Consider the following 15,225-nt stretch of genomic DNA (forward strand, 5'->3'; position numbering starts at 1 on the left):
CCTCCTCTGTGTTGCCCCACGGAGCCCTTAGCAGCACCTCTTCTCCCATTTCTCTAGTACTAATGGTGGGATAAGATCAATTCAAAGACAGAGGATTGTGCATGGAATCTCCTATCCATCAATTTGAATAATCTTGCAAGGAAGTGTTGCTGATTGCATCAGAGCAATCACTTATTATATTGCTGTTCACCTAGTGCTTGGAGTTTTGACTGACATTTCTAATGACCTGGACAGGATTTCCTGATGGATAAACTGTAGATTGACAGCATTTCATTCAGAGTCATTTCTATAGCCCATGGCGTTCTAGAAAACTCCTGTGAAACTCTTCCTTTTCAGTAACTGCACCACAACAGGTAAGATGGATGATAGAAAGCCAAGTTCATTTAGCAACCTTTGAATAGCTTTAACCTAATGAATATTCTGACATTTATGCAAGACTTTTATAGGACTCTGTAGGTGTTTGCAGTTTGCAAGTCTGTAGGAAATGCCTGTGCAAAATATGCCTTTAATATTGTTGCGTCACCTAATTAATTGCTTTAAATGAACTGATTTCTAAAATCACCCAAAGGACAAGCACTTCATCTTTAAATAACCTGCAGACAAACTGTTGCTGCTCACCTCAGACTTCATGTCAGTGAGATGGAGCTAATGTAGTCACTAATGAGATTGGATTCAACAGTTTTTACATAAAAGGACAAATGTACAATCTTAGCAATAAATGTGTGTGCTATTATCAGAATTAATAATCACAGATCAAATCTTTGGGACTTGTTCTGCATTATTTAAATCAGTCAATTGCTATTATTTACCATTTGAAACCAAAACACTCATTCGCACCCTGACCTTTCCTACATGCGCACAACTGTTGTGCAACACAATTACTGCTGTGCTCAGTGTCTAAAATTAACCAGTTACCAGGCTTTTCTCTCATTAGGACTGGAGCTGTGTCTATCCTTGGCATCATTCAGCTTTTTAATCTTGTTCAGATGAGCCTGAGTCCAGCTACTCTGATAGGTCACATTGTACACAAACACTAAAGGATCTATTGTGTTGAGTATTTTCTTGGTAGTTGTTTTTGTTGCATGTGTTAGTAATAGATTTTATCTGCATTACCGTTAATTTTCCATGCAGGTAATGATTGTTGAATAGTGCTGGTCCAAAAAAAAAAAAAAAAGAAATGCCCTTATATCAATGACATTGGTTTATGTAGGCCTGTAAAATGTCTCCTGTAAGAAAGACATACAACTTAACTGAAACTTATCTGGACATAATAAAACATACTGTTGCATGGATGTGCCCAATTACTGCAAGACTGGTTATGTAACCAAACAAGGAGATGGTGGGGGGGGGGGGTGACTTTTAAGAACCTTTTAATCCAGACCACAGTAAAGCTAAACTCTCGTGTCATGTGACAAGACATGGTCATTAGTTTTAGTTATACAGCTGGTAGATTAAAGTAAAGAAACAATGACAGGTATGTTAAAGTTATGATATTAACAGAAAACTCATTCCCAGTATTGCTGATATGATCTGTACTCTCACATTTTTGACCTTCACTAGATTTCCATAAGATCAGCAAAAAAGGCCATTACATTGAAACTAGTTTGATGTTATGCAGTACTTAAAGAAAATCACAAAAAAAAAAAAAAATTTGCCTTTTTTTTTTTACTTTGTGGTTACTGTTGTGGTTACTGTTTTATATCAGATATACATGTCATGGACAGATACTCAGAAGCCCAAACACATGACTTTTTGCATGTTTTGTTCAGTGTGAAATGTATATTTGCATTCCACTCTGTGGTCCAAATACTTTGATTGCATCTGTACAATATGTGCAGATAAAAAGGTTAGATGTAAGCGCAAGAATTGCACTGCATTGTCATTCGGTGTCATTGCGTTTGCAGCATGTCATACACAAACATATCTTGGTCACACATACTGACACCGACAACGATTTGTATTTCTAGCAAAAATGAACAAATTTTGTGTAAAGTGGCAATTTTCAGAAGGACATGAAATCACAAACGTAGCTAGTGCTGTTTGCTAGTGTTCCTTGATTAGATAATTTATATTGACATACTTTACTGTATGCTCCACTTCTTCTATCCACCAGTGCCAACAAAATGCAGAAGCAAGTGGAAATCAGAATGCATGAGAATCATCTGGACCCTTCTCCACTACCTGAAGAGTCCATGTGTGGAGGCTTCTGTGACAAAATCATGAAGAATCTGATACTCGTGCTCACAGTTCTTGGCAAGTTACTTTAGCATTTTCCCACTTTAGTTTGTACTGTAGGTGAATGTAGCTAATAAAATAATTTTTGTTACTGCTTATGGTAAAATATAATGTTTTGAATGTCCAATGTTCATTGTGATTCTCTGTCTCTATTTTAGGTGTGATCATTGGTTCAGTAGCTGGTATTCTACTGCGGTATGCATCCCCACTCCCCGCTGATGTCATTATGGTCATTGCCTTCCCAGGTGACATTCTCATGAGGATGTTAAAAATGGTGATTTTGCCTCTGATCATCTCAAGTTTGATCACAGGTACTGTTATATGCTTTGCTAAACACCTCCAACAATGCTATCAACACAAAATAATAATACCCACTTTTTTCTTCTTTTTTTCTGCTATGTGTATGATGTTAAACCATCAACAATGCAAGAAAAAAAAAATAGAAAAGAACAACAGCTGTAGAAATAATGCCTGCAATGACATCAGAGTTCAAGTTATAACCATAGTGTTATAGCTTTTATATTTTAACCAAGGAATAACTAAAGAAATAGTAATTTTATAATGATTAAGGCATTGTTTGTCCTTTTGACTTGTTCTTTGTAATCCAGTGTAAGCGGGAAAAAAGGCATGCCTTTCAAATTTGAGGGTGGATCAGTTTCAGCAGCTCTGAATGGAACAAGTTTAAACATGTTACAGAAAAAGAGGTGCAATTAGAACATTTAAAAAACGTTCCAGATTCATTACTCATTCAGCAATAATTATGAAACTTAACCTTGAGAAATAATTTTTGTGTATAATTTTTAGTATACAATGCTTAAGTAGTTATAGAGTAATGGTGCCTTGTGAAGTAGTTTTTATGTAGTAAGATTTAATGTAGTTTAAATGACATACTGCTCTTTATTTTTTAGGATTAGCAGGGTTGGATGCCAAGTCCAGTGGTCGTCTAGGCACAAGGGCTATGGTGTATTACATGTCTACCACCATCATTGCAGCTGTGCTGGGGGTCATCTTGGTGCTCCTTATCCACCCTGGAAACCCCAAACTGAAGGCAAACCTCGGTGAGGGGAAAAAGAACGATGAAGTGTCCAGTTTAGATGCCTTCTTTGATCTCATCAGAAATCTGTTTCCAGAAAATCTCGTTCAGGCTTGTTTTCAGCAGGTGTGTGGGTGTCGATTGTGCTTTTGATTTCATATAATTTCATCCATTTAATCTCTTTTTAAGCCATTTCTGTTGATCTTTCATCTGTTAATTTTGATTAGTCTTTCATTAATATTTCATTAACAGTTCTTCTATCTCTTTATGTAGATCCAGACTGTTACTAACAAGGTAGAAGTAGGTCCTCCTCCAAATCCAAATCGGTTTGGACGAAATGCAACTAAAAGCGCAGCAAAATATGTGATTAAGAAGTCTCTTCAATTCAAGAGTGGCATGAATGTTTTAGGTAATAAATGGCTTTGATCACATAGTAGATGCATGAATTTGTCATTTATGTACTTCAGATTAACATAGTGGCAATGTGTGTCTCTGTAGGTCTCATTGGGTTCTTTGTGGCTTTCGGGATTTGCATGGGAAAGATGGGAGAAAGGGCCAAGCTGATGCTTGAGTTCTTCAACGTCCTCAACGAGATCGTTATGAAGCTTGTCGGCATGATCATGTGGTCAGCTTTTATGATTGTTAATGACGTAAACGAGTAAAGTTTACATGATTTCCATTCCCAACATTAGTAATCTGTTTGTTATACAGATATGAAGTATGTACACTACCATTCAAAGGTTTGGGATTGGTAAGAAAGTTTTTTTCAAAATACGTCTCTTATGTTCACCAAGGTTGCATTTAGTTTATCAAAAATACAGTAAAAATGTGAATATTATAAAATGTTACTATAGTTAAAAAAAAAAAAAAAAACGTTTTCTATTTTAATGAATTTTATACCTTTGATGACAAAACTGTATTTTCAGCAGCCATTACTCCAGTTCCGTATCACATGATCCTTTAGAAATATAATAAATGTACTGTCACTTTAGATTAGTTGTGCTGTTTAATTGAATGTGTCCTTGCTGAGTAAAAGTATTATTATTAACTCTAAAAGTATTATTCGAACTCTTACAGAACCCAAACTTTTGAAAAGTAGTATAATGATGGTGACTTTAACAGTTGAACTGCCTTTAACTGTGTTGAACTGTCTGATTAACCTGTTAGTTGACTTTACTGCACATCTCTGTCCTGTATCAGGTATTCCCCCATCGGTATTGCGTGTTTGATCTGTGGCAAGATCATTTCAATTAATGATTTGGAAATGGTGGCCAAGCAGCTGGGAATGTACATGGTCACTGTCATCGTTGGACTTATTATTCATGGAGGCATATTCCTTCCATTAATATATTTTATTTTTGTACGGAAAAACCCATTCACGTTCTTCATGGGAATTTTCCAGGCATGGGTCACCGCTTTAGGAACAGCTTCGAGGTAAATAACAACATTTTCTATAAGTGTGCCTTGTTTTGTTTTTTAAAACCTTTGAGACTTAGAACACATATTGACTAAAATAAAGGGAAGGCAATTATTATTCAATTTGGCATGTTTGGAAGTTGAGTTATGAATAATGACAAGAATCTGTACTCAAATCTTTTGCAGTGCTGGGACATTACCTGTTACTTTCCGCTGTCTGGAGGAAAATCTGGGCATCGACAAGAGAGTGACTCGTTTTGTATTACCTGTTGGAGCCACAATCAACATGGATGGTACAGCGCTTTATGAGGCTGTAGCGGCCATCTTTATCGCCCAGATGAATGGAATAGAACTTGATCCTGGTCAGATTGTGACAGTCAGGTAAGACCAAATGTCTGGACGCAGAAATATATATACTGTATACTTTACAAAAATGCTATTCTGATGGCATGTACCTGCTGAGCCACATAGCTATATAAAATGAAAGGAATAGTTTTGGCAAAAGTGAAACTTCAGTAATTATTTGTCCTCACTTCATTCCAAACTTGTTTAGTGTTATTTTTTTTTCCATTAAACAAAAACAGAATAATATTTACGCAGTTTTTGCCATACAGTGACAGTTCATAGTAATCATGTCTTCAAAAAAGCACCAGAAAAGTAGTCCAATATAAATTGTGCTCTGTATTCCTTAAAGTATTCCTAGGTACATCTGGATCATTGAGTCAGGAAAGAATAATACAGTTTGATTTATGAATTCTATTAACCGGTTCATTGAAAAAGAATCAGCTCAAAATAGTGGTTTCTTTAATGAATAGAGCTGATCTACTTTTCAAGTTCAACTCTTTGACTCAGCCGCTAACAACTCATTAGCAGGAATGGTTATTAGTAAATGAAGAATGAACTTTCAGTGTGTTTGCCATATAAAACTATCATATTGTTTCAGAAGACAGGGAAATATATAATTTCTAGCTTCATATGGTCAGTATGAGAACTGTATGAACAAAAGCTGCATGAAGATTCTTTGAAAGCTCTCTTTCTCAGTTCTACAGAAAACGCATCACAGCAAATGCTTTTGGACTGACATTAGGGTGAATAAGTTATGACAGTTTGGACTTTTTTGAGCAGATTTATTCCTTTAATGATCAGTATACTTGTTTAAAACAAACTATTGATAAAATCACATTATGCCATTGTCCAAGTGAGAATGAGAGTCATGTGATGTATTAAAGTGTGCAGTTATCAAACGAACAATCTTATCAAATAAAAGATTTCTGTTTTGTTTGTAGCCTTACGGCGACTCTCGCTAGCGTAGGAGCAGCCAGTATTCCCAGTGCTGGCCTGGTGACGATGCTTCTGATCTTGACTGCTGTGGGTCTACCGACTCAAGACATCAGTTTACTGGTAGCAGTTGACTGGCTGCTGTAAGTTAAACCAATCTCTCTCTCTCTCTCTCTCTGTCTCTGCTCTTTCAGTGGAAAAAAAATAATTAACTCATAAATCAAGGACACAGTCTATATTATATGATCTATATATGATATGTTAATGATCTCCAGATTAAGATTTGTTGTTAAAGCAAATCTCAAGGCATGTTTAGGCATTCGCTTTGCATGTTAGTACAAGCCCTAATGGCATTTGGAGTCGTTTAGTACTGAGAGATGTGGCACCTTTCTTTGTTTCCTTCTGCGTTATCAAACAGTGATCGTTTTCGAACATCAGTCAATGTCGTTGGTGACTCGTACGGGGCGGGAATCGTGTACCACCTCTCCAAAGATGAGCTTGACCTGTTCGATGCACAGCAGATAAGGCCAGATGACTTTGAGATGGCCAAGACACAATCCTTTTTTGAGAATAACAGTAACCACGGTGTATATGCATCTCACAACTCCTATCAGCCGGTCCAAATAGATGACTGCAAGGTACATTTTACTCTCACAGACATAGAAACATGTATGTAGATGCTTTTATTTCTTTCCCCGACATTGTATGTCCCATTGTGATTTTTTTTACACTTTTGTATTTTTTGGTCATTCCTGATGTGAATGCATAATACATTAAACAGAATGAAGGAATAAATAAATATGGTTTATTTATTTGTTCTGATACTTGGTGAAATAGCAGTTTTTGTACAAACTTTGTTTATCCATATCACTATCTGGAAATCATCAGTTTGGCAACTATACACATGTGCACAGTAAATCGTTCAAATGTTTGTATAGTACTAATGCCAAGATGCCTTTGGCTGTTCTCGACAAAAAATGCATTAATGCACATCTCGTTTTTACCATTTACATTTTGAGACAACAAAGGCTGCTATTTCATTTCTTTGAAGCTCAGTGTTTTTAAGCTTGACAGAAAAGTGATTGTTTTCCATCAGTAAGAAAACTGCAGTTGTTTTCTTTCTTTTTTTTGTGAATTTTATGCCTCTTTTGACCCTGTGTTTCACAAATGCATAGGTCTGTGTGGTAGCACGCATGGCACTTTTTCACAAACCCTTTAGAAGATTAGCTTTGGGCAGAGATTCACTGTAATTAGTAAAAAAATACAAAATACAAAGTTTATATTTATAAAATATAATAATTCAAATGATTTTCTCTATCTGTATTCAGTCTTTCAGCATTCTGTAAGGAATACTGCTGCAGCTAATTATTATCTGTCTTGTGGTGGGTACATTTCTGTGAATTTGGATATAAATTGTGCTGTTAAAATATCAAACTACCTGGATTCTCTGCTCCAAACCATAAACAGTTTAGTAAGCACCGGTTAATGCATTTTGAATGTGCCTTGGTCCAACAGTTAGTTGTTCCTGATAATTGCTTTCAGGTAACCTTGGCCTCAAATGGCTCCCCTGCGGACTTCTCACTTGTTGAGGAGGAACCATGGATACGCGAGTAACACAGCACACAGATCCAGCTCCGCCTTATCCTGAGTCCCACAAGCTTATCCTTTCTGGTGAAAACCAAATGCTAATTTTGTACATATAAACAGTCAGAAGTTACCACAGAAAATTTCATATACACAAGCATTGACTTTTGTATGACAATCTCAGTACATTTGATGCACAAAGGGAAGAGAGCATAGCTCAAAGTAGTGAGTGGTTCAGTTGGGATAGAGGACAGGCTACATTTTGAGCTGTTATTATTTACACTCAAGGATTACGATAGTTAGAATTCTAGGCCTTGGGTTTGAGGATTGGTCTGAAACCTGCTGCCTTAAGGCTTCCGCATAGAAGGATCGCAATGGTTTGTCCAGCCCCAGATTGACCCTAGACCACTACTAGTGGCAGGAGGAGAGAAGTGCAGCTTGTTTGCTGAAGATACCTTTGACTGGCTCGGCTTAGGTGGATTAACCCTTGGTGGCAGCACTCCAGATCAGCCTCTTATAAGAGCTTACCAATGTACTTAGAGGTTCTGAAATAGTGGTTTGCCTCCAAATGCTGCCAATTATTTTTAGACGCTGTCCAACGTAAATGCCACGTCAGCAATTACAGAGCGATCAGTCATGAAGTATGACATTGAGTCAATTGACGTTATCTGCAAGGACTGTTGGGTTTAATATCCTGCATAGTGGACTGAATAGTTTTCATTCAGACTTTAATAAGTCTCCATGCGTGTTTATGTTTGAGGGAAGGGACTTGCATGTGTGTAGGTTTTGTATGTATCTGTGTGCTTTGTTAAGTTGTCGATTTATTTATGTGTTTATTTGCTAAGTTACAATCTTGCCTTGAAGATTTCAACTGCAAACTGCAGACAGAAGACTTTATGACATTAATATTAAATGCAATCCCGTTTTCTTGGATCTTAGACCAGTAATAATGTTTCATTCTCTGAGGAGCCTTCTTGGATACACAGATATTATGTCCAGTTGAATGGATTCTATATTCACGCTGATAAGAGAGGCCCTCAAGTTATTTGGTGCTCAGGTTGTTAGCATGTAACAGAAAAGAGATGACCGGACTGAGATCTATCATTACATTTGCACCATATATTTGGTAGTCTGTTATTACTTTCATAGCAACACGAACATTCAGCATATTCAGCAGATTCTCTTTTGTACCAGAATCTTAAATTGTTCTCATTAAAGTGCCTCCTTGCACTTTCTGTATACAAATAAATACACATATGTATGTGGTTCTATTTTAGATATATTTTTCTTTACTTTTTGCCTATTGTTTTATAAAACAATGGCAATCCATGTATTCAATTCCGTATTTTACTAGGTAGATTAGAATGTAACAGGTTGTCTTAAGTAGTTATTGCTATAATACAGTACAAGTCACAGGGAGCTTGCATTCATGATGATATTGTATCTCAAATATTGTATTGTTAAACATTCTGGAAGGAATAATGACACTAGGGGAAAAAGTCAAATTACTAATCATTTTAAACCAGGCTTGTTACAGATTTAACAGCCTTGTAGAGTACAGACATCTTGAGTATGTATCTTAAGGAAGTGATACACAACCTAGATACAGTATCTATAATGTAAAAGTGTGCACTGTTGGAATATCTGTTCAGGCAGGGCCTGACACATATGTAGAGGTACAGTGATTTATGTTAACAAATATTGTATGATCATCCTGCTTTTTTTAATTTTTGCAGCCCTGTTTGGTTTCAAAGATATTGTATTACTTGTCTACCAAACTTGATTTTGCATCCACTTTTTAAATTTGTCTTTTTCCTCTATTTTTCTATGAAACACCTGTAACAAAATGTAAATAAAGTCAATGCTTCTTGTCTCAGTTGCGGTTCTTTTTCTTTCTTACTTTCTTTCTTATAAATAAATAAATAAATTTAATATAAAAAGGTAAATTGTAAATTGTATTTATCATATGATTTTACATCTCACTTGTTAATTTTTACAACCAGCTTCTATAACTGAAATAATTAATTAATTAAAGTTCCCATACTTTGTTCAAAATTCATATGTTTTATTGAAAGACTCATCCCACCATAAATGTGCTCTGAGAGCTGACAAAATACATATTTATGGGTAATTTAACAAATTAAATGATTTACAATTGCTTCATTGCATTACAAACTGCATAGGGTTTCTCTATTTATATATTAAAAAAAAATAAAAAATAAAACACAGGGCAATGTCTAGCATTCAATAATGCATCATATCTCACACAGTACATAGTACTTACAAACAGATGAAAACCAGTATAAAAATGTTTTCTGACCATATCATTATTAACCATCATTCAGTAAGAGATAAGCATTTATTTATTTCTAAGAAAAAAAAAACTTTATATTAGAAAAGAAATGTGAAATACAAGAAGCATTTTTTTCTTTTTAAATTCTGAAGCAACAAAAACGGAAACAAATTGCTCTGAGCAGAAAAAAAAACATCACTAGTGCAAATAAAAAGTACAAAAGAGTTCAAACCTGTTAATAAACAGTATTTAAAGCATTACATTAAATACTCTTTCTCACGCTCATCCAGACAGGCAGCAATGTCCTCCATTTTACCATTCTTCAGCTTCGCAACACTCATCAATGCCACTATCTCCTGTTCTTTCTCTGACAGGGGCAGTGTTTCTGATTTACTGCAGTCTTTGTTGTGCACTTCAGTTGTGATGTTTCTGCTCTGTCTTGTTCCAGACCACCTAGATAAAGACTTACATTTAGTAAACTGAAGCCAGGCTGCAGTGGCAGATGAATGAGATGAATTCACTCAACGAAAAAAGCAAACTTACTTGTTTCTCATAGCAATAGCAACAAGTATGCATACTATGACTCCAACAACAACACAGAATGCAAAGATTATCAGCCAAGCTGTAGAAGGGAGAAAATGGTAAATTGATAGATTACATTATGTCAGTTAAATGAAAAGTCAATAAGTGCTGTAGTGTTGTGCAAGAACTTACTAGATGGTCCATCTCTCTTTTCTTGGCCACTCTGTGTGCCTGCAGAACATACATTTGAAATAAGACTTGATGACTTAACATACTGTATTATATATTAACATAATTACAAAATGTATATCAACATATTAAGAAAATATGTTATGTACCACATGATATTAATATGAATTATAATGCAGCTTATTTATATAACTATCGTCAACTATCCTATGGAAGCTAAATGTTTTTGGCTTAGACTAAAAAAAGGTAATTGGAGATAAAGTTGAAATATAGTCATATTGTACCATACAAAGTCAAACTGTAAAACATTAAAACTAAGAAGATATTCAAGTTAAAAAAAAAAAAAATTTACTCTGAAGTGGAACAGGCTTCCATAGAAACCAGGCACATGTCTGCCACACAATTCTCACTGTCACTATGTTAGCCTTTATGATCCCCTGCCAACCCCAACAATATCCATTATATAAGGGTCAGGATTGTTAAGGATATTTACCTTCAAAACTGACATCCATTTTTCGATTTTTATTTACAACAATTGGAATTTCCTCAATTTCATTTGACATGGATGTACTCTCAGCTGCCTCTGTGGCAATTGTTGATATTGTGAATAGACTAGACTCAGGATCTGTAAACGATGTCTCATTATCTGATGCTGATCCACTGCCCTCTGTATCAGAGAACAAAACATGGGAGGTAACAGGTGATGATCTCTTCACAAAACGGGGCTTGCTTGTAGAGCCCTTGCTGTCTTCATTGTGTGTCGTTGTAGAGGGTTCCTCCACAGCAGGCACAGTTGAAGGTTTCATGGGGACCTCCATGTCATTCAGAACAGAAGTTTCTCTTTTTACTCTTCCCATTATCTGCTCCACATCTACTAGAAAGCCTTCAGTCTCGACCTCCGTAAGAATGTCTTCATGTAATGTTTTATCTTCGTAAGAAAACAGATAAAAGATTATTGCCAAAAAGCTTAAATTTTTGAAATGATACATCAGTGTTTTGCATTTCTGTGCTGATACCAAAGCAAAATAAAAGAGTGGAATGTCGAGTTAAACCACGCAGATACGTTGGAACAGAGTAAATGGTTAAACAAGAAACAATAACGAACAAGGAATCACTTCCTGAGAATTCAAATGAAATCAGCAACTTTTTTGTTCCTTCTTCTTTGTGGTACTGCAGGTGCGTAAAAAATGCATGAGGTCACAGAGATATGACTAATGCTTCGGATTAGGTGTGGTTGGATAATGAACAATGAATTGTATGTCTGCTGCATGTCTTGCTTCTTCACAATACACACCCTCAACTCAAAAGGTAAAGTTAATGCACCGAAAGTCTAAGCCATTTAAGGCAAAAAGTCTACAATAAAGCATACAATATCAAACTCTAATTCTAGATACTGCAAGGAATTATAGAGGGAACTTACTTGCTTTGGCTGTGTTTCCATTGGTTAAGTCTTCAGAGTTAGATTTTCCGGTATCTTCACAGTTTAGTGATGCAGCTTTGTAGGAGGGAAATCAAAAGTCAATAAGACAAAACCTGTTTGGAGTATGTTTGTTTTTATGGTGTTTCTCAGTAAGATACCCCAGTTTCTTTATACCCTCACCTGATGGGTTAAAGCAGTAGGCATCAGAAAGATATCCTGCTGTTTCAGGATGGAAGGTGATCTCGGTGGAACTGGAGTCACAGTTTGGACCATTAACGTGTGGGAGGAACATGACATTTTGTCCATCTATCCAGCCATATCTAAACAAAGGTGTGGGGTTCATTTAAAAATTACTGTAAGTACTGCCATTAGGCAATATCAAAAGAAGCGCTTTTATGTCTGAACATGTTATTTAGCTCTAGGCTAAGGCTATGTACACAGCCTGCTTTCTTTACCTGCATGTTCTCAAGCCTTTTTTATAAGCGTCATTGACCTGTTCCTGTGTTGCGAGTTTGTAATCAAAACTCTGACACAATTCCAAAGCTTGTTGGAAAGTGAGAGAGTAACGTCTGGTTCCCTCAACAAGGAAAACACCGGCAAAGCTGCATCTGCTACTGGAACCTGTCAAAAGGGAAACTAATGTGAATATTCAGAAATCTTTATTTATTTATTAATTGTTTTCCATGTGTGATCATACAAATTATTAGTTTGTAAATGATAGCCAGATGTGTGTGTGAGGCAGATGAGCAATTTAGCATTAGGTATCATTAGATAAATCTCTTAATGACTCATTGCATGTGCAGACGTGAGCACATCTGTAACACAACTAGGCCATCTGTAATCCGCTGACATACGATTTTAAAGACATCAATTAGTGGAACAAGTGATAAATAGCGTGCAGAATAATAAGTGAGTTTAATGTGACTAGAAGAAACCAAGTATGCTACTAGATGGATTGAGACACTATATTGGCCTTGATTTCCAGACTGTCTTGAAATTTGAAATATCCAAACCCAAATCCAAATACATTACTAAAAAGGCTAAATGACTTAAGATTTTAGGTTTTGCTTAAAATTATTAGGTTATGTATGACTTAAAATATTAGGTTTTTCAAAATGATGCTTCAAAATATTTTTTTCTTTCTTTCTTGTTTTAATCAAAAACTCACTTCAATTTGAAAATCATTTCATATGCAAAGAATTAATATCTTGTGTCATTTTGGATCTTGATTTAAGAATCTTTAGATATTTGTACTGGAAATCAAGACATTAATACTGAGTAACAAAATCATTTTTGCAATGAAGTTAAAGTCTGAGGAGGCATATGAGTTTAGTAAACTCTTGTGGAACTGAGAGAATGTTTTATATGTACAATAAACTTAACAAGCCGAGGGCCATATTACAGAAAGATCATTACTCTGGAACTTATCTTATCTGTAGCCATACTGATATCAGTTAAAACCTGTCTGATCTAAATTTCATTCGTAAAGATATAGAGTTTATGTCATACAACCTCAGGCCTTTATCTTAAGCCATATATTCTGAAATTTATCTACAGAGAACATCTTCAGTGCACTAAAAGTAAACAATAAAAGATGAGATATTCTCTAAAAATCTTTATTCACATTCACCTGAAGCTTAAAATGACTGTTTCTATCATCTAATGATCACTTAATCTTTAATAATTTGATAACACTGTTAAATGTAATTTTTTATCAAATTATCTCAAATATGCTTTTTTATAATGTAAATACCTAATTACACTTTTACATTCACATTTAAAATGTTTGATTTTATTTATTTTTGTTTTGTGTATTAATTTAGTTTTAGACAAAATAATATTAGCAATTTATCAGCCTGATTGTTTTGAAGATTTTAATAAGAATAATAATTTTAATGCATTAATTCCGTACCTGAAATGCAAATGTAAATCTTGAAATTATGTATTCACGATTAACTGGAAAGCGTATTAAAACGTACTAGTGGAAATGTGGGAACTTTTCACTTTCCTTTACAATTCAGTTTTTCCTCTATGGGTGCGATCTTTAAAATCTCACAGATAACAGCAGAAGTCAGCTGAAATTGTCATACCTGCAGATTAATTATGGGCTTTGTAGCCACAGCCTTTGTTGTGAAAAGCAAAAAGGGTTATAATCTCACTACTACATTCATATCAGTATCGCAAGTGTAACCTCATCTTGCAATTGTAAATCTGTCTTGACCATGACTACAAGGTATGTAAAGACACTCGCCGCCAAAGCACTTCTGAGATAAATAAGTAACACATTCACCATCACTCACCCTGAACTGGTGCTGCCTGAAGTAGAGCTGGTGATCCAGTAACAAATACTACAAGTAACAAAGTCCACATGTTCAGTGCTGTCATGTGCTAGATAAAGGGAAGGATACTTGTTTGTTGGCCCTGAACCGGTATGGTTCTTACAATGCTTTGATTCTCTTCCAGTCTTTTTTGAACCCTCTAGAGATGTACCTCGCCTCTTTTATATGCTCAGACAGAAGTACTCAGTGACACACTCTGTGCGATGATGGGTGGTGCTATGAAGAACACACCCTTGTCATTGTCTCACACACTTGCTCTCTATCTGCGTCTGAGCAGCCATTAACATGTCAGACACATTTGCATAACATTTCTGGTTTTAAACTGGAGTTTCAGTGATCAGTTTGTTTAGGCATGCTGCAATTTTAGTATTGCATTAAGAACATGTGTAGTAATTCTGTACTGTACTATTTGCACTGATCTAAATAAAATGATTCATGTGTCCAAGGAGTCACTTACAGAACTTACATTGTGTAAGTTATTTTAAGTGCCTTTAACTACTATGTACTAAGTAACAAATTAATAATTTGATGCTATTCACTTACCGTGTATATTATATATTTTTTTTATATTATATATATTTTTTGTATGTATAAAATATTAATATTTAGTAAAATATATATGGGTCATTCCATAATTTAGGGTACATTTCATGTCATTGATGGAATTATGTTTATTTCTAACAATGTTCTTCATAAATATAAAATTTTATCAATTTAGAGAATACTACATATATTTTGTGCACTGTTTTTCAGTTGGCTTGAAAATGTCTTTTTATGTCTCTTAAATTACAGTTTTTGCAATGTCTGCTTTTTGAATTGAGTGAGTCTCGAGTTCATGTTAAAGTCAAGATTATCTTTTAATTAACTAAGTTTATTTCTATAATCTAAATACCTCAGAAAAACAGGCTGGGTTTAA

General features: G+C 35.2%; 2 protein-coding genes across 2 annotated transcripts; one reads left to right on the forward strand and one right to left on the reverse strand.

The window, feature by feature from the left end:
- LOC109093838 (excitatory amino acid transporter 2-like) lies at positions 1–9,422 on the forward strand. Its single transcript, XM_042760679.1, has 11 exons — positions 1–353; positions 2,114–2,253; positions 2,394–2,546; positions 3,144–3,394; positions 3,542–3,677; positions 3,767–3,893; positions 4,469–4,702; positions 4,871–5,065; positions 5,971–6,105; positions 6,381–6,600; positions 7,505–9,422. Exons 2-11 carry the CDS (start codon positions 2,124–2,126, stop codon positions 7,574–7,576), a joined length of 1,653 nt encoding a protein of 550 aa, XP_042616613.1. The 5' UTR covers positions 1–353; positions 2,114–2,123; the 3' UTR covers positions 7,577–9,422.
- A 172-nt stretch (positions 9,423–9,594) lies between these two features.
- LOC109094265 (CD44 antigen-like) lies at positions 9,595–14,462 on the reverse strand. Its single transcript, XM_019107970.2, has 8 exons — positions 14,271–14,462; positions 12,426–12,591; positions 12,151–12,290; positions 11,971–12,045; positions 11,044–11,478; positions 10,554–10,592; positions 10,383–10,461; positions 9,595–10,292 (listed from the first exon to the last, which is right to left on the reverse strand). Exons 1-8 carry the CDS (start codon positions 14,353–14,355, stop codon positions 10,097–10,099), a joined length of 1,215 nt encoding a protein of 404 aa, XP_018963515.1. The 5' UTR covers positions 14,356–14,462; the 3' UTR covers positions 9,595–10,096.
- Positions 14,463–15,225: the final 763 nt, after the last annotated feature.

Source organism: Cyprinus carpio, chromosome A7 (assembly GCF_018340385.1).
Source record: "Cyprinus carpio isolate SPL01 chromosome A7, ASM1834038v1, whole genome shotgun sequence".
Lineage (NCBI taxonomy): Eukaryota > Metazoa > Chordata > Actinopteri > Cypriniformes > Cyprinidae > Cyprinus > Cyprinus carpio.

Bases quoted from the DNA above. Each gene is read 5' to 3' on its own strand.
- LOC109093838 (XM_042760679.1), top strand. From the start codon at position 2,124: ATGCAGAAGCAAGTGGAAATCAGAATGCATGAGAATCATCTGGACCCT. The intron at 3,395-3,541 runs GTGTGTGGGTGT...CTCTTTATGTAG, and splicing joins TTCAGGCTTGTTTTCAGCAG to ATCCAGACTGTTACTAACAA. The intron at 5,066-5,970 runs GTAAGACCAAAT...TTTTGTTTGTAG, and splicing joins GGTCAGATTGTGACAGTCAG to CCTTACGGCGACTCTCGCTA.
- LOC109094265 (XM_019107970.2), bottom strand. From the start codon at position 14,355: ATGACAGCACTGAACATGTGGACTTTGTTACTTGTAGTATTTGTTACT. The intron at 10,593-11,043 runs GTAAATATCCTT...TATGTTCTGCAG, and splicing joins AATGGATGTCAGTTTTGAAG to GCACACAGAGTGGCCAAGAA. The intron at 10,293-10,382 runs GTAAGTTTGCTT...GTCTTTATCTAG, and splicing joins GCTATTGCTATGAGAAACAA to GTGGTCTGGAACAAGACAGA.